The sequence below is a fragment of the Dasypus novemcinctus genome, chromosome 21, assembly GCF_030445035.2.
Source record: "Dasypus novemcinctus isolate mDasNov1 chromosome 21, mDasNov1.1.hap2, whole genome shotgun sequence".
NCBI lineage: Eukaryota > Metazoa > Chordata > Mammalia > Cingulata > Dasypodidae > Dasypus > Dasypus novemcinctus.
Genome location: NC_080693.1, coordinates 64,897,208 through 64,915,322, shown reverse-complemented (window position 1 = coordinate 64,915,322; position 18,115 = coordinate 64,897,208). Strand labels below are relative to the sequence as shown.

General features: G+C 44.4%; 1 protein-coding gene and 1 long non-coding RNA gene across 22 annotated transcripts in view; one reads left to right on the top strand and one right to left on the bottom strand.

Annotated features, from left to right (window-relative positions):
* The window catches only part of LOC111760255 (pleckstrin homology domain-containing family M member 1-like), a 70,024-nt gene extending 61,846 nt beyond the window's left edge, over window positions 1–8,178 (top strand). For 17 of the 21 annotated variants that reach the window (XM_058284393.1, XM_058284387.1, XM_058284392.1 and 14 more), the window contains 5 exons: window positions 280–384; window positions 6,191–6,240; window positions 7,653–7,680; window positions 7,762–7,904; window positions 7,998–8,178. In XM_058284393.1, the coding sequence (XP_058140376.1) occupies window positions 280–384; window positions 6,191–6,240; window positions 7,653–7,680; window positions 7,762–7,904; window positions 7,998–8,073 (402 nt within the window). In that variant the 3' untranslated portion in view covers window positions 8,074–8,178. The remainder of the gene's footprint in view (window positions 1–279; window positions 385–6,190; window positions 6,241–7,652; window positions 7,681–7,761; window positions 7,905–7,997) is intronic. The other 4 variants (XR_011646909.1, XR_011646908.1, XR_011646906.1 and 1 more) reach the window with 1 other exon arrangement.
* Window positions 1–18,115, bottom strand: part of LOC105744676 (uncharacterized) — a 146,799-nt gene that overhangs the window by 125,033 nt on the left and 3,651 nt on the right. The window contains exon 4 of the long non-coding RNA XR_009182498.1: window positions 17,408–17,521. This is a non-coding gene — a long non-coding RNA (uncharacterized lncRNA). The remainder of the gene's footprint in view (window positions 1–17,407; window positions 17,522–18,115) is intronic.

Sequence of the window (18,115 nt, the reverse complement as noted above, 5' to 3'; positions counted from 1 at the left end):
GGCTATGTAACTTTGACCAAGACAGTGATCCTACCGCTTTGCTCATTTACAGAATGGTGCCACTATTCCTAGGGTGGATGAGAAGAGGACCCAACACACAAACAAATTATAGAAGAGTGCTTGATAACATTACTTAACACATGCAATTTGGTATGGTCTTTAAAAACCTGTAAATTAGATTCACATGGAAGAATGGGGTTTTGATGCTAAATAGATAGCTTTCATCTTTTCCATTGCTTTGTTGTTGTTTTTAAATTGTTCTTCCCTTTTTTTTTTTAGCCCACAAAAGAAGTTCCAGGATATGGCTATAACAACAAACTCATCTTGGCAATATCCGTTACTGTGGTAGTGATGATTTTGATTATAATTTTCTGTGTCATTGAGGTAAGGACAATTAATTCAGGTTTCTGGAATACATCCTGTCTTTATAATAGATTCAGAACCCACAAACTAAAAAATCAAAGCCACTGTCCCACCTGCTACTACTACTTGGCATTCCTCTTCAGTCATTAGGACTGAGGTACACTTTGTTCTTTTATTGCAAAGTATATTCCAGGAATTTTTACAGGAAGGAACCCCACTCCCAGGAGATCTCTGTGGAATTAAAACCAAGATAACAAGCTGTAAGACTACTTTGAGAAGTTAAGTTTCAGAAGGCTGGAGTTGATGTGATAGCAAAATTTCTTCAACCCAAAACTGTCAGCTCACTGATGAACTCACAGTCACTTTACTTCTATCACTGATTCCTTTCCTTGTTGGGGGAAAGGATGAGAGGCAATATAATCTCTGCTTTCATGGAGCTATCAGTCATGCTGGGGAGATAAGACACAGTAAAAGGATGAAAGTGTTATCTTTAAAAAAAAAATTATTTTTTTCTGTCCGTGTTCCCCCCCCCCCCCCCCGTGCCTGCTCTCTGTATCCATTTGCTGTTTGTTCTTCTATGTCTGCTTGTATTCTCATTGGGCGGCTCCGGGAATGGATCCTGGGACCTTCCATAGTGGGAGAGAGGCGATCATTCTCTTGCACCACCTCAGCTCCCTGTTCTACTACATCTCTTATTGTCTGTGCTCTGTGTCTCTTGTTGCGTCATCTTGCTGTGCAAGCTCTCCACATCGGCTGGCAGTGCTGCACGGGGCAGCATACCTGCACAGGGTGGTGGTACCATGTGGGCCGGCATTCCTGCACAGGGTGGCACTCCTGTGTGGGCTGGCACTCCACATGGGCCAGCTTGCTGTGTGGACCAGCCTGCCTTCACCAGGAGGCTCTGGGCATCAAACCCTGGACTTCCTATATGGTAAACGGGAGCCCAACTGCTTGAGCCACATCTGTTCCCCTGAAAGTGTTATCTTGTAGATCTGTTAGGTTTATTTAGCATCTTTCTTCTCCAGTGTGTTAGGCATTGTCTAAATAGGTTAAGTTAGGCGGCAGACTTGGCCCAGTGGTTAGGGCGTCCGTCTACCACATGGAAGGTCTGCGGTTCAAACCCTGGGCCTCCTTGACCCGTGTGCAGCTGGCCCATGCGCAGTGCTGATGCACACAAAGAGTGCCATGCCACGCAGTGGTGTCCCCCGCATAGGGGAACCCCAGGCGCAAGGAGTGCACCCCGTAAGGAGAGCTGCCCAGCGCGAAAGAAAGTGCAGCCTGCCCAGGAATGGTGCCGCACACACGGAGAGCTGACACAAGATGATACAACAAAAAAACACAGACTCCCGTACCGCTGACAAAAACAGATGCTGACAAAAAAGAAGATGCAACAAAATAGACACAAAGGGAAACGGACTTTGGCCCAGTGGTTAGGGCGTCTGTCTACCATATGGGAGGTCCGCAGTTCAATCCCCGGGCCTCCTTGACCCGTGTGGAGCTGGCCATGCGCAGTGCTGATGTGCGCAAGGAGTGCCGTGGTACGCAAGGGTGCCCCCGCGTGGGGGAGCCCCACGCGCAGGGGTGCACCCGTGAGGAAAGTCGCCCAGCGTGAAAAGAAAGAGCAGCCCGCCCAGGAATGGCGCTGCCCACACTTCCCGTGCCGCTGACGACAACAGAAGCTGACAAAGAAACAAGACACCGCAAATAGACACCAAGAACAGACAACCAGCGGAGGGGGAGAAATTAAATAAATAAATCTTATAAAAAAAAATAGACACAGAGAACAGACAACTGGGGTGGGGGGAAGGGGAAAGAAAGAAAGAAAGAAAGAAATCTTTTTAAAAAATAAATAAATAAATAAATAAATAAATAGGTTAAGTGAAACTGTTGCCACTAAATTAATGCATCAGGCTACTCTACTACATGTACCCTATTCCTTCTGTTCAATTATACAAGGATTTATTAATTTTCCCAATAGGTGGGTACTAGCATATGAAAAGTCAGGTTCAATAAACTGATAAATCTTGACCCTACTATATCAATCCAACCTATTTTACCCCATTTGCCTTTTCCAATGTGATGGCTACCCTCCATGCCAGCCAAAGCAGCTCCTCAGCATACCCCAGGCACACCATGCCCATTCCATCTGTGCTTTTGCCCATCTAAAATTCCCTTAATTCACCCTGTCTGTCTAAGTCCTATCAAGCTGACAAAAGCCAACTCAAGTCCATCTTTCCCCCTGAAGCCTTCCCTGAATACTCCTGGTCCTAGTCCATCTGTGAGATCTGTTGCCATGTCATGGCAGCCATAGCAAGGTATTCCCCCTCCTTGAGAACTTAACAATGTGATAAACAGTTTTTAAAAGTGTGGCTAACCAAGACAGAACACATGATGGAGCAGACAGATTCATAAGAACCAGACGGCTGCCTGGTCAGTCAAAACCTGGCTCAATGTATTAATATATCTAAACAAAAGTATGTCTATTGGCAGGAAGTTTCTGTAAAAGAGTAGAAAGGGAAGGAAGAGGCCAGCATGGGCAGTGCCCATCCTAATATTGCCCAAGAGTGAAGGAGCTGCCAGCAGCAGATGGGGCACCTCGGGCCCACAGGAGGCAGTGCCTGCGGGGCAGATGCATGGATCTAGAAACCTCAGTCCTTTCCACTGATTGCCGGAATCAGCTGATTCCTTCTGTTCTGATTCTTTCCTCACCAAGTGGCCTTCTGACTGTGGCATTGTGTGCCACATAGTCCTTTTGATAACTCCCTGATGGTGTAGGCACAGATGTTCTGTCTGTGGAATAGATGTATTGGCGTCTTGAACACTGTCAAGTCATAATCTAACATTCTGATTTTTGTTCAGTCCTCTGATATTGATAAGGTGAGACTGTCCTATCAGGAAGAAGTGAGTTCTCTCTTGGTAAAGGAAAGAGTCTGATTTCTGAGTCTGGGAGGCTGGGGCCCAGCATGGGGTCAGCTTGGCAAGGCCTCTAGGGAGACAGTCAATCACTGGCCATTGCCCAGACAGTACCTTCCTCTCCTCCAGCTGGCATATGACCCTTCCTTTCTATAAAATCATATGCTGCTTTTGATTTCCATGTGTAGTTTAACCTTGTATTTGTATTTCTTTATGTGCTTTCATTATTTCCTTTTCCCCACTTAGATTATAAGCTTTTTTAGGACCGGAACCTTGTAGTGTTCTCAAAGGAAGAGAGCTAAGGCATTATATCAGTTCCACAACGGGGGATAATACAACCTAATATTTATATGAAGTAGCATAGAGTCCAGCAATAGACAGAACCATGCATTCCTAAGACTTTTGAAATGGTACCTCCTAATATTCTGATAGTGGGGGGAAATGAATGAATGGTTATAGAACAGCTGCCTAACTATTTGGGGAAAATAATGGTAGATCTGTATTTCTCACCTTAAACTAACATATTTCCATAAACATAAAAAAAAATACCATAAAAGCATTAGAAGAAAATAGAAGCAATATGTTTTATAATCTTGTGGTGGGAAAGAGCTTTCTAAGCCTGATGCCATGGCGTGATAGATTTGATCACCTTGTCTTTGACACTGTTAGCAAATTTAGCTCCTATTTATGCCAAACATTGGACTAAGAGCTTAATGTATGTTGTCTGATTTAATCCTCAAAACCAGCCTGTAAGCAAGACATTGTCATCCTTCTTTTACACATGAAAGAGATCGGTTTAGGCTCCAGTGGCAAAACCAAAAGCAGAACCAGAGTCAATGCCCATAAAGCCTGGGCTCCTTGGTACCACTGCTCTGTTTTGCCTCCTTAAAGACAAAAACAAGTGGGAAATAGTTGAAATATTCTCATACAGTGAAATAGTATAATATATTTAATATGCAAACATCTTTTATAAAACAAGAAAAGACCCAAAACAAAAAAACCCAGTGGGAAATGAAGCAGAGGCTACAATGGGTAGGAGGTGTGTTCACGTACTCCCATCTGTCTGTCCTCTCCTCATGGCTTATGGGGTGCGGGTCTTGTTAGGGAGGACTTTGCTACCCCATGGGATAAAACTAGTTTCCTATATTTTCTTCTGATACTTGTGAAACAGTGTGTTGTTATTTTTCTTTTTTAATCCATCTATAATTTGTTTTATTTGGTTGGTTTGGGTGTGGTTGAGGTAGGAAACCTAACTCCCCTTTCCCCCCACATGAATATCCAGTTGTTTTAAAACCTCTTATTGAATGGTTAATTCTTTCCTCACTGATCTAAAATACATTTTTCTTGACAGTCCTGTTCCAGGACCAGAATTACCCTACTTGATGCCAGTTGTTTGATAACATAGTTTGCTATTTGGTAGGGCATGCTCCTGCTCTTTGATCTTCTTTTTCACGCTTTTCATAGCTATTTTTGCACATTTTCTCTATGTGTTGGAATTGGAATGGAATTAACATTTCCTTTTTAGAAACATGGCATCTCACACCATGTAATCCGTGCTTACTGTCATTGTGAAGTTTTACTGCTGAGTTCACGCATCTTTTATTCAGTTTATTTCTAAGTACTTTATACATTTTTATTGCTATTGTGAATGGGATCTTACTTCCATTACATTTTCTAATTGGTTTTCTAATTACATTTCTAATTGGTTTTTGGTGGTTACACAGAAAAGCTACTGAGTTTTGTGGGCTGATCTTTTGATATATCCAGCTACCTTACTGAATGCTCTTATTACTTCCAATAAAAATTTGGTTGATTCCTTTGCGCTTTTTAGGTTCGTCATCATTTCATATGGAAATAATGATAATTTTGACTCTTCCTTTCTAATGCTTTTACTCCATTTATTTTTCTTACCTCATGGGTGGTACTAATGTTTTTCTTGTTGCATTATTGGTGGTGCTCCTAAACAGTGTCTAATAGTAACAGTAATAACAGGCATCCCTCTCTCCTTTCTGACTTTGAAATAATGTTGTTGTTTGGGCTTCTAGTAGATACTTTTACCAAGTACATTAGTCTGACAAGGGGGTGCTGATGCAAAGTTCCAGAAATATGTTGGCTTTTATAAAGGGTATTTATTTGGAGTAGAAGCTTAAAGTTACAAGGCCCTAAAGAATCCAACTCAAGGTTCCTTTCTCACCAGTCAGTTGCCACGTGTTGAAACAAGATAGTTGCTGGTCACTGCGAGGGTTCAGCCTTCCTCTCTCTCAGCTACAGGTTGGCACAGGGCTCTTCTCTCTTCCTGGGGCTTTAGCTGTTTAAGCCTTCTCCTTTCTGTCACATGGCAAGACCAAAATAATGAAATTCTTTCCTCTTCCTTGTCTTCTTTTGTGTGTCTTCTTGACTGAGTATCCATTTATATAGCCCACCAAGGGGGTGGGGACTCAACCCTGAATTAAACTCTACTAACATGGTCAAATCAAAGCCCTAATCTTAACATACTTTAATCAAAGACATCTCAGCTGAATCTAAAACAAGCAAAGGTGATCACACCCAGAGGAACAGACCAGTTTACAAACATAATCTCCTTTTTTTGAATTCATAAATAATCTTAAACTGCCATACCACGTTAAGAATGTTTCCCTCTTTTGCTACCTCTAAGAGTTTTTATTAGGAATTACATGTTGCTTGTTATCTAAAACAGTAAAATATATTAAGTGCCACCTGCACTCAAGATTCTAAACTAGGTATTGTGGAAGAGCCAAAGAACTATGAAAGAAGCTAGTACACCTGTCCTGGAAAAAAAATTGTCATCTGGCTGGGAAGATAAGACTTAAGATAAATAAAAGGAATGAATAAAGCTTTGGAAAGAATGGTTATTGTGATAGATAATCATGATTATGTTTTTCTTCCAAAACAGATTTATTCTCATAGAGCAGCAGCAGAGGAAGATGAAGAAAAAGGCCTACGGTAAATAATAACCTGGCAATTTTTAACATAGAATTTTTAAACTAGAGAAGAACCTAGAGCTCCTATATTTTGATTTCCTCATTTTTTAGTGTGGAAACTGTCAAAGGCATAAAAATACTTATCCTAATGCTTTGCCTGGCTCTAGAAAATTAGCTCCTCAGCCAAAGCTGATTCAGAGGGCGCCGGCATGGATGCACCTGCTGTCATCAGTTCTTGAAGGAAAGGGTGGGGGAGGAGAGGTTTGAGCTGAGCCCATCTCTTCCTGCTGCTGGTGGGCATCAGGCTGGCCAAAGGCCTTTCTGGAGTCTCTGGGGAAGGCACAGAAAGACCGCACGGCTTGGAGGTCAGGGACCAGTCTCATTCAAGGCTGATGGAAGGAAAACTATACGAGTCCTTCCTGTAAAGTGGCCAGAAAACTTCCCTTCTCATCCTGCTAGTTTTCAAGCCCCTACTCATCCCCTTTATTCAAACCTCACTGAATTTTCAGTAGGAGAGACCCTAGATAGCAGCTGTGTCTCTCCCTTTTATAAGAAAATGGAGATGGAGAAAGGTAAAATATCTTTCCCCATGGTCACACTACTAATGAGTGTCAGAAAGAGGGTGGTTCTTTTCCCTTCGCCCACTTCTCCATTGATTATACAGTGCTCGGGCCATGAGCTACGTTTTATATCACAACTCAGTATACATATACTTAGATAGACACTTTTTAAAGCAAACCTATTCCACATTCTGATATTTTCTATTTTGTTCAGCTTCTTTTTGTTTGGTATGGTTTTGTTTTTTAAGGCCAGCCCTGACCTTATATTGATTGTCAGTGATAACCTGCGCTGTGAAAATCAGAGAGCTAGTTAATTTTGCTAGCTAGACTAAGGCTTTTAACTTGGTGTGATTCAGCCTATAGGATAAAGCAACCTGTAGGAGAAAGAAGCATCTTCTCCACTCATCTCCTACCCTCTAGCACATGATGCATGAAAGACTACGTCTGAAGGGAACTGATGTAAAATATCCCTAGAGACGGTGGCCCAGTATGGCTGTGCAGTTTCTTCACTGCACAAGGGCCTCTGACAAGTGGGTGAATGGGACTGAAAATTCTGCCTATACTCCATGCCCAGCCACGTACAAAGATGTCCCCAGAAACATTAGAGGGCCTTCTTGGACAGACACTGAAAGCTCCTGGAAGTCCAGCATGCATGGGAATTGTTTAAAAAATCCAAAGTCTGTGGTGATTTTGCTAGTTGTGATTTATGGGCAAAGGAAAACATTTAGTCCTGCCAAGACAAGAGATGTCTCTAGTGAGAGACACAGAGAATGCCACAAATCACTAACCGTCCTGTGTGTGTTTGTGTGTGTGCGTGTGTGTGTGTGTGTGTGTGCTTTCCCCCGAGGGGCTTCGTTCGATTTCTGCTGCAAAGGAAATGCACAACTGAAAGTGAGAATCAGGTAAACTTACACAGCATTCAGTACTGCACCCAGAGAAAGCAGGAGATGTACACTATTAACATTTCCATTTCTATTTTCTAGGAGGGATTTTTCTGGAGAAGGCGGCCACTTTGGCTGAGGGATATGTATAAGCCTCTCAATGCCACACGCAAGAAAAACATGGCACAGAAGCTACATGACAAGGACTCTTCAGATGAGGATGAGATTTTCAATAAGGATACAGGGTAAATGATGGGGGACAATTTAAACGTCTTATCTAAAATGAGTTAAAGTCTTACTTTCAAGAGTAAAAGCCGTTGGCATCATTCTTCTCCCAGGGAGCGCAGTGCCCCACCAGAGAAGATGGAGTTTCTAGAAGCTTCCGAAGAGGAAACTGAAGAAGCCACAGTGTGACCCCCGCCCCGCCTCAGGCCACCTGCAGATTTTATTTTCTAATATTGACTTCTCAGCATTACGTAAAAATGCCTATTTTCCTCATATTAAAATGTTTAAAACCCATAGCCGATTCTAGCTATGTGGTAAGGAATTAAAATGTAAATAGTTAAATAACAAGGTGTTTATCAAGGGCCATAGACAAGAAAAGCAGGGCTGGAGCTAGAATTCCTCACCGTAGCCATTACTCCTCTAACCGGCAATGTGGGCAAAGGAGGAGGAACAGGGGCTTCTCCCCCATTTCCATAATATAGTTAGTCCTTGGGAAACTAAAACTGTATCAGTCTCTAGGAGTATAGACTATTAAGTCAAAAAACAATTTATTCTGGTGCTCTCTCCTCATTGCAGGAGTAGCCCTGGTCCCCCAGCTACCAGTTGCTGACTGTTTGTTGTGGATGGGCCAGAGGAGCATCCACCTTCTGGCCCCTCTCCTAAAGTCTTGAGGTTGCCAGAATATTTGGGTCATTGAGTCTACCTCCACTGTGAGGCCAAGTCCTGACTTCTTCCCAAGCTTCAAACTCAGGGGGGAAATGGGTGTCCTGTGTTGGTGTAGGAGGTCCTCCATCCTTACAAGCTATTGGAAAACTCACACTGCCTTTTTTCTTTTTCTTATTAAACTCTCCCAACCCTTGGGTATAACTAGCAAGGAGTTGTTGGAGGGATAAGGGATAAGGGTAAAGGAAAAATGTGAACAGTAATGGCCCAAGATGGCTCTCCTCCGGCCTGGAAGGGTGTTATTTTGGGAAAACATTTTGGTGAGGACCTAGCCTCCCCTCTGCCCCCACACCCCCTTCTCTCATCACCCCCTCCCCCCCATCAAATGTGTGCTACTCAATGCCCTCTAGCTCAGCCCAGCACCAAGCCCCGACCTACCCGCTTCTCTTCCGCGCCCACCGCATGATTTCAAGTGATGATGCAAGTAAAACCTGCATTAGACGCAAGAGCTCCTGCATTCCTTCTGCCCCTCCAGGTGGGTTGAGATAAGAGTGCAAGGAGGGCTTGGCTTTTTCCTTAAAGTGAAAAGTCATTAGTAGATCACATTTAGGAATGTTAAGCACAGTGACTAAAAGAGATTCCAAATAAGCAAGATTTGATAATCGACCTATTGAACTTACAGTAACCTGAGGTGAGGAATGATGCCAACCAAGGAACGACAGCCCAGAGTCCCCCAGAAGAGCGGAGCAGCTGGGAGAGAGCCCAGCATTTTTTTTTTTCTGCGGGTTGGGGTTCCAAGCAAAACGAGCTCCCCTTTAGTGCCTCATCTGCTTTACACGTTTGCTGATGCTGGGCCACATCTGAAGCTGCTCTCTTGATGCCTGCCCAAGTCACCCAAAGTTCATTACTGAGGATGAAAAACAAGTGTTTTTCTCTGTAGTGACTTTGGTGACCCAACAAATATTACTGTGTTTAAAGCACTAGACTAAATAATAAGAAGAAACAGCAGCAGCTACTTCCGCCATTTACTATTTGTTTACTTGATGGATTCAACATTTTGCAGTCTTATCTCACTGAGCCCGAAATTCCATGGAGGCATATTTTGCCATCCTCATTTGACAGATAAGAAAATGAGGCCCAAAGAATAGAAGTAATTTGCCCAAGGTCATACATCCCAAACTGATGAGTTAAGGTTTTACCTCCTAGCTATTAGACTTCAAAGCCTCTTAACCATTACACTGCCTTGCTGTAGGGTATAGGGAAGTAGAGAAGGAAAAGCCATGGTTGCCATCAGAGTCAATCACAACGACGGTGGTGGTGATGGCGGCTACTATTTACTGATCAACCACTGTGGACCAGGTACAGTACTAAGCACTTTAACACTGTTAGGTCCCCAGGAACAGAAAAACCCCCATGGTACCCAAACCCTATATTTTAACAGCAAGTTGGACATAAAGACAGGGAGCTGATGAGAAACCAAGAATAGAAATCCTTGTGCTGGTTCCCAAAAGTCTAGACAGGGAATCCAGGTAGGTCCAGGATATTTTTGAGTAGATTTACTTTATGTCAAATTTTATGCATAAAATGAGACTTACATAATATTTTTAATATATAACACCACCTCAAATGTGTATATTTCTTATTAGTCTCAAATGCTTACTTATCATAATCCTTTTATTTTTATTTTTCTTATTTCTGTCCCACCCCCATTGTGTGCTCTCTGTGTCCATTCGCTGTGAGTTCTTCTGTGTTTATTGTATTCTCATTATGCAACTCTGGGAACCCATCCTGGAATCTTCCGGAGTGGGAGAGAGGTGATCATTCTCTTGCTCCACCTCAACTCCCTAGTTCACTGTCTCATATTGTCTTTGCGTCTCTTCTCTTCATTGTTGCATCATCTTGCTGCATCAGCTCTCTGTGTGGGCGGCACCACTCCTGGGCAGTCTGCATTCCTGCGCGGGGCTGCACTCCTTGCACTGGGGCCACTCCTTGCACGGGGGGCACCCCTGTGCAGGGCAACACTCCTTGCTCATGGCAGCACTCTATGTGGGCCAGCTCATCACACGGGTCAGAAGGCCCTGGGTATCGAACCCTGAACCTCCTATATGGTAGGCGGACACTCTGTCCTTTGAGCCATATCAGCTTCCCCTATCCTAATTCTTAACTAAAATTCCCAAGAGTGAGATTCTCTTTTACTCAGTTTGTCCAAGATTGGGCAGAGGTTTTTCCTGAGCCCAGAATTTGTCTGACCAGCTTGTGAAAGAGCTGCCTCTCCTTGGATCAGGGACACAAGAAGTGGTTCAGCTCTCTTGGCTGTCTAGAAAGAAGTAGGTCTAAGAGATGACTTGAAGGAAGAGAACTGGAAGAAAAACAGATATTTCATAGGCATACAAAGGAAAAAACATTCTAGACAAGAGTCAAAAGGCAGGGAGACATGAGACCTTGAGGTGTTCTTGACCTATGTACAGGCTGGTGTGGCCTGGAGCAGGAAGCACAAGGAGCGAGAGGCAGTATGGGAAGCTGCACACCTGAGCAGGGAACCAGATCCCTAAGGAACCTTGACCCAGCAAGTGATGAACTACTTACTGACGTTTCAAGCAGAAGAGAGGCATGACCAAGCTTGAGTTTTAGAGGCCTAGAAGTAGAGACACCAGGAGATCAATTTGGGAGTCCAGACTAAGTAGCAAGTGAGAGCAAATGGATGTAGAAAATCTTTTTACAACGGAAAAAATGTGTTCAGTGGATATATGTGAACAAGAACTGGAAGAACAAGAGCTTGTTTTCAGAGAAGATTGGATTTCAGATTTTTATGATAGATTCCAGGTGATGACAAGGTCCGAGTATAACCTGGGAACAGGAGTCAGTGAAGTGCTGGTCATCTAGGAGGAGAGACAAATCCAGGTGACCTTAGAGACATGTTTCCTTTCCTCTTTTAGTAGCTTAGCAGAGAGGTACCTCAGCAGGTGCCAGCCAGCTCGGTGGAAGAATAAGCAGATGCCAGCCACTGAGCTCCTGAGTCCGCCTTTCCAACGAGGCCATTGAATCACGGGGCTTCCATATCTAGCAGCAGAGATGTTCTCTACCTCACAACCCCTACAAACATGTAATGCCCTGGGGTAGATCTCTATCTCCTCTCTACAGGAACTCTAGCCATGGTGTACATGGTCCCGCAAAGCCTGGCTTAAACCCCCGCTCTGTAGGAAAATGAGTGTTTGGAGAATAGAGTGCACCATTATTATTCTGCTTGTAAGTTGTTCCTCCCCTCTGAAAAAAAAAAGCAAAAACCACCTTTATATTTGTACCATTTGGTGCTAGTGATGCATGTGGCTCTCTGTGCCCTTTACATGACAGTAGGTAAAGGAATTTTATACACAGGAAAATCTATGCAGCATGGTAAGGTGATGGCATGGAAAGTACTGAAGTAGAGGGGAAGATTTAGAGTCCAGGGCCAAAGTCCCCGTGTCACAAGGGCATCATTAAAAAACATACTGGCTCAGAAGGTCTCAAGCCGTCTGACTCAACTGCTATATCAGACAATGTGTGGTTATCCGGTGGTGCGTAACAGATTACCCCCCAGAAGAAACACTTACTCCTCACAATTTCCGTGGGCAGTTCGGGCTGTAAGGCTCTCATGAGGTTGCATTCAAGATCTCAACCGGAGGAGGGGGGGAATGGGAAGATGACATCTGGGACTCTGGCCATCTGAAGGCTAGCTTCCAGGGTGGTCATCACTCACATGCTGGCAAACTGGTGCCCGTTGTGGGAAGGAGGCCTCAGTTCCTCCCCACATCAGCCTTTTTACAGGCTACTTGAATCTCCACATGCCTGATGGCTGACTTCCTCCAGCCTGAGCGAATGGGAGAGAGCACCAGGCAGCAGTTCTCCTTTATGGCCTGGCCTCAGATGTCATATGGCACCACTTCTGCCATGTAAAGGAAGCCAAAAGTAAGTGCATAAATCCAGCCTACACGAAGGAGGAGGCTTAGGCTCCAACTTTTGAGGAAGGGAGACTTAAAGAATTTGTGGACACATTTTATTTTCTATTTTTTTACTTTTTATAAGGTACCAGGGATTGAACCCAGGATCTCCTACAATGGGAAGCAGGTGCTCAATCACTTCAGCTACATCTGCTCCCCCGTGGACACATTTTAGAACTGCCACAGACAGGAAAATAGAAACTACTTCAGATATTTCAAGCAAAAGAGGATTTTATATGGCAATTAGGTGCTTATCATTGAAGGGGTTAGAAGTGGTGAAAGCTGGCAGTGGGGAGGGATGGTTACTTTATCACAGTTGCTGTCCAGGCCACAGAAGTCAGGAAGCATCAGGAAACCACTGCTGTGGTCACTGAAGCCCGATGGTCCCAAGGTTGCTGTTTTCTGCAGGATGTGGAGTCCAGCTGTCCCCAGAGCCTGCATGTCTGCTGCCACCACAGAGGAATGGGTGACTTCTACCTCCCTTCCACTTTCTAAATCTCACACAAGTACATTTTATTGGCAGAACCCTGCAGGCAAGGAAGTCTGAAATGATTCCCAGACTTCCAGCACCTATAGAAAAGGGGTTGGAAGTGGTGTCAAAAGCCAACCAACATTGTCCAGCATATTCCACACACAGGCATGGTGATGAAGCCTTCTGTACTTGGAGGTGTCCTGGGGCCCGACCTCTGTTTTGGGTAGGCTTATGGGCGTCCCAGCCTTTACAAATGAGGGAGGCCTACATGGAGTAATCTGGTGATGGCCTGGCTAAGCCAGAGGCCTAGAAAGTCATTCTAGCTGGATAGCAGATGAGGTACGGGATGCTGATGATGTGCGCTCATCCCCGGAGGTGCTGGAGAAACACCTGGAGTTGACCCTTAGCTTTGTCTCTGGGTTGTTCACGCTGGAGGAGGCTAATCAGGCAGCAAGCAATGCAACATCAGTGAAAAAGTAGCCTCCATTCCAAAGGACTGCCAGAGAAAATGTGACTGGGAAAACACAATTTCTCCAAATATGGTCTATGGACCTCTACGTCAAGCCTCACTAGGAGGGAGTGGATACGGCTCAAGCAGTTGAGCGCTCGCCTCCCATAAGGGAGGTCCTGGGTTCAGTTCCCAGTGCCTCCTGAAAAAAACAAAAACAGAAAGGACCAACAAACAAAACAAATGAGAAAACCAACTCAAGAAAGCCGATATGGCTCAGTGATCGAGCACTAGCTTCCCACATACAAGGTCACGGGTTTAATCCCTGGGTCCCAGGACTTAAAAAAATCACTGGAATTCATATTTACAGATTCCTAAAAACCTCCCCTCTAAACCCACATGCCCACCTCACCTGAATCTCCAGACAGAGGCCCATTCAAACAGCCTTTTATGCTCACTAAATTTGGAGAACTACTGAAGTAAGGTGAGGAGGGCAGGGAGCGGGGGAAGCAGAGGTCCTTCTTCAGGGCTGGAGGTCAGCAGAGAGGTGACTGCAGGAGAGGGAGGGCCGTGCAGGGTGAGGACGACAGAACTGGGGTCCAGTGAAGTCCCAGCACAGGGAACGCTGGAGTGCTGTCCCCTCCCCACCCCCACGGCGGACAGGACCTTCACTCCTCCATCAGTCCTGGCTGCAGAGGTCCTCGAAGGGGTGAGGTGCTGGGGTTGAGACCTGGAGGGTGGGGTAGAGCACACATTCAAAAAGAGGAAAAAATCCTAAGGCCAGAAGCGGGAAGAGTGAAGTTGAGGGTTTATGTGTTAGAGGGTCACGTTGGAAAGAGAGTCTGGCACACACTGTGGAGTATTCTGGTTTGCGGAACTGAAGGAGATTAAGATTTAAACCTGTGATCGATATAAAGGCTTCACATGGATGAGGACAGGATGCTGGAGCAGCAGGAAAGAAGGAGTCTAGGTCTTTAACACATGAACTACCAAACTAGCTGTGAACTTCCTAACTGGATTGTTACGTGAACTATGGATAGATTTCTCTCTTATTTAAGCCACACTTCTTTTGGGTCTCTATTGCAGCAGGTAAACCTATAACCTAATATAATAAAAGAACAGTATATGTATTGGTTAGTTATTGCCACAATAATACCGTGTAACAATCCGTTCCCAAACGTAGTGGCCAGTTAAAATAGGTCTCCAGGTTGGCTGGTGTGCCTCTGCTTTAATGCTGTGCTGGCTGGGTTGGCTCTGAGTCTTGGTGTAGTTCCACAGTCCATCTGGGTCAGCTCTGTTCCATATGTATTTATTCTGGGGCCCAAATGAAGAGACAGCAGCTCCCCAGGAGCAGTTCTACTCATGGTGAAGGCAGAAGCATAAAAGGCCTAACAGAAACGTATAAGGCCTCTTAAAGCTTAGGCTCAGAACTGGCACACTTTTGTTTCTGCCCCATTCTATGAGCCAAAGCAAGTCACATGGCCAACGTCAGAGCCAGGAGATTGGAAAGTATGCTCTACCACAATGTGACGTGACAAGAGTGTAGAAACAGAGAAGAGTGAAGAATTGGGACCAAAATTTTATCCATGCCAGTATGTGATTGTGCCCAGGGCCCAGTTCCACCCTTCTAGTGGTTACCTATAAACAAAGCACAGCAAGAAGGTAATGTCTGTCAATTTGAGGACTCAACCACAGTTCTCTGTTAGGCTGTCAAGAATCACATCTCCTTCCTCTCCACACAGCCCGACTCCCCACAATGCCTAGTACCAGGTCCAAGAAATATTACTGAGTGAATTGTAGGCCATTCCTTCATTCTCCCCATATGCTTCCTTATAAAATATAGCCTGACCTCCCAAGGGTGCTACATCTTCATCCCTTAAGAAGCAAAGGACTGTGCCATTTGGAGCTGGGACCTGTACACAGATCTGTCTGACACCAAAGAGACCCCAGAAGGAAGGGCTTATACAGAGTGAAACACCAAAACGCTTTGGTGACATTTTTTTCTCTAGAGGCCATTTAGAACTGGAAAGAGTCCCATCACCTGAAATGCCCTAACAGGGAGGTACAGACCTAGTTATGGATCCACTGAACTCAAGGGAAATTTTAACAACAGTGCGATTCATCATCAGGCCCCCACTGCCTCACAAAGCCCCCTTGGCCTCTCTCATCAGAGCAAAAGCAAAGTCAGCCCCAGATATTCTACCTAAATATCTGCCTTTCCTTGGAGACTTTGCCCTTTAAAGAACCACATAAAGAGAGTCATGATTAACTCTAAAGAATGTCAGCACTGAATTCCAGGCACAGGGGCATGTGGGTGGAGAGTATATTTTAGGGCAGTGACTCATGATAAATAGTTTCCCCCATTCCCCAAAAGTGACTACTCAAAGTCAAGCTGATAAAAATAGAGGGGCGGGGGGGCAGGGCATAGAGTTAGTGCAAACCATCTTGGTTATGATGTGGATGATTGGCAAGCTTGTTAAAAGTGATGGCTCTGGGTTCTCCAGGTTGGTTAAGAGACTGCCTTACTGGATTGCAAGGGGATATTTTGTAGCAGTTTTTGAGGTACTGGGACCAGGGACTGAACCCAGGCCCTTGTATGTGGGAGGCTGACATGAAACCACAGAGCCACACGGGCTCCCTCATTTGCTTCCTTTTTTTTTGCTCGTTTTTGTTTGTTTTCTTTAGGAGGCATGGGGAAGCAAACCCTGGACCTCCCGTGTGGGAGGCAGGTGCTCAGCTGCTTTAGCCATGTCTGCTCCCAGCAGGTTTTTTTTTTAAAGGAGGCAAAATAGAACAATTTATCTCCAAGATATATAAATATTGTTACTTGAACAAAGCAAGATGCAGTATGGCATGTGCTATGTGTTATACCAATAGAATTGCACAGTCCAATACAATAGTCTCAAATTACATGTGGTTATTTAAATTAATACAAATTAATAAAAAATTTAAAGCAAGCTCCTAAATTGCACCAGCCACATTTCAAGTGCTCAATATATGTGGCTAATGGCTACCATATTGGACAGTGCAGATATAGACTATTTCCATCATAAAAAAATCCTATTGGACAACTCTGGTACAGAATACCTCTGGAAGGACCCACAAGAAACTGGTAATGGTAAAGGCCTCAGGGAAAAGAATTGGGGGATGCAACACCATAAACACTTTTGTACCTTTTGAATTTTATCTCATGTGTTTGTATAAAGTATTCAAAAAACTAAATTTTAAAAACTGAATCAGAAATTAGGAATCCTCGTATAGAGTTATTGTATACTAGGGCAATGTTCCCAGGATATCTCTTTATAACTTGCCTAAAACAAAGCAAATTAATAGATATTATGATTTCACATTTTATTTTTTCCCCCACAGCTTAAGCTTTTGAGCTTCTACTGCCATTTCTGTGCTATTATTAGCTCATGGGCAACAAAGTGAATTAATAAAAGAAAAACTCAACCAGCTCTCTCTCATGCACAGGTTGACAGCTTTTTTTTCCTGAAAAATATGTGCAGGTGATTTTTATTTCATTTTGAATGGGAAAAAAAAAAAACAACCCAGCAGCCATAATTCCTGCTGGTAAGATTATTCCTAGGGAAATAAGTGATCTGTAAAATGGACCACAGCTTCCAAGAGCCCTACCTCCTGAGCAAGTCTGAGAATTCATGTAGTAGGTAGGGGTTGGAGATTCTGCTTGGCTGCATCCTAAATTCAAGCCAGTTAAAGCAGGAAGACCAAAAGGGGGCAGGAGAGTACAAGTTTTTCTGTTGGAAAGGCAACTCATGGACCAGTGATTTCCAACCTGTGATGTCAGCTTCCTTGGAGGGCCAGTTACTGCAGGGAGCGCCCAAGTGCTTGTGTGCATCAGAGACCGTTTGCAGAGCAAATAATGTCCTGTCACTAATAGCTACTGGGTATTGAGTGCATGTTATTTCATTTAAGTATTACATAAATAAATTAATAAATTACCTGTGAGGTAGATCTTATTTTCTCCAATTAATACACAAGGAAACCAAGGCTGGGAGGCAGAGTGGGGCTAAGGTAACTTGTTCAAGTACACTTGTCCAGAGGAAATCCAGTTACCTGGCAAAGAGATGGAGTTTCTGGTCATTACTGGCACTATTGAGTCTAGAAAATCCAGGCTGTTGTTCAAGGGGGGGCCTGCTGAGAGCATTAGTAGCTTGGCTCAAGCATGACCTGCCCTCCCTGTTTTAGTTTGCCAAAGGGCTACTGATGCAAGGGACCAGAAATATTTGGCTTTCTTTGTTTTTAGGCGGCCAAGAAGTCATTTATTGGAGGGCATATGTCAGTTGAGGGCAGTGCTGGCAAAGCTCTCACGAGTGCAGGGTCTGCCACCTGTCCAAGGGGCCATGACTGGGGATGCATTTCACCCCACAGTCGTCCAGGATGAGGCACTTCTCAGCCACCATGTCTTCGAATTCGTCAGCATTGAACTTGGTGAAGCCCCACGTCTTGGAGCTGTGGATTTTCTGGCAGCCAGGGAACTTGAAGTTGGCACTGCACAGCACCTCAGTCACATGCTCTTTGTTCTGAAGCTTGCTGTGGATGGACATGATGACTTGAATGATGTGGCCCCAGGCCCCATCCCCTCAGGCTTTCCAAAGTCACCTCACAAATGCGTATGGAGCCTAGATTGGGAATGGCACGGGGTCACAG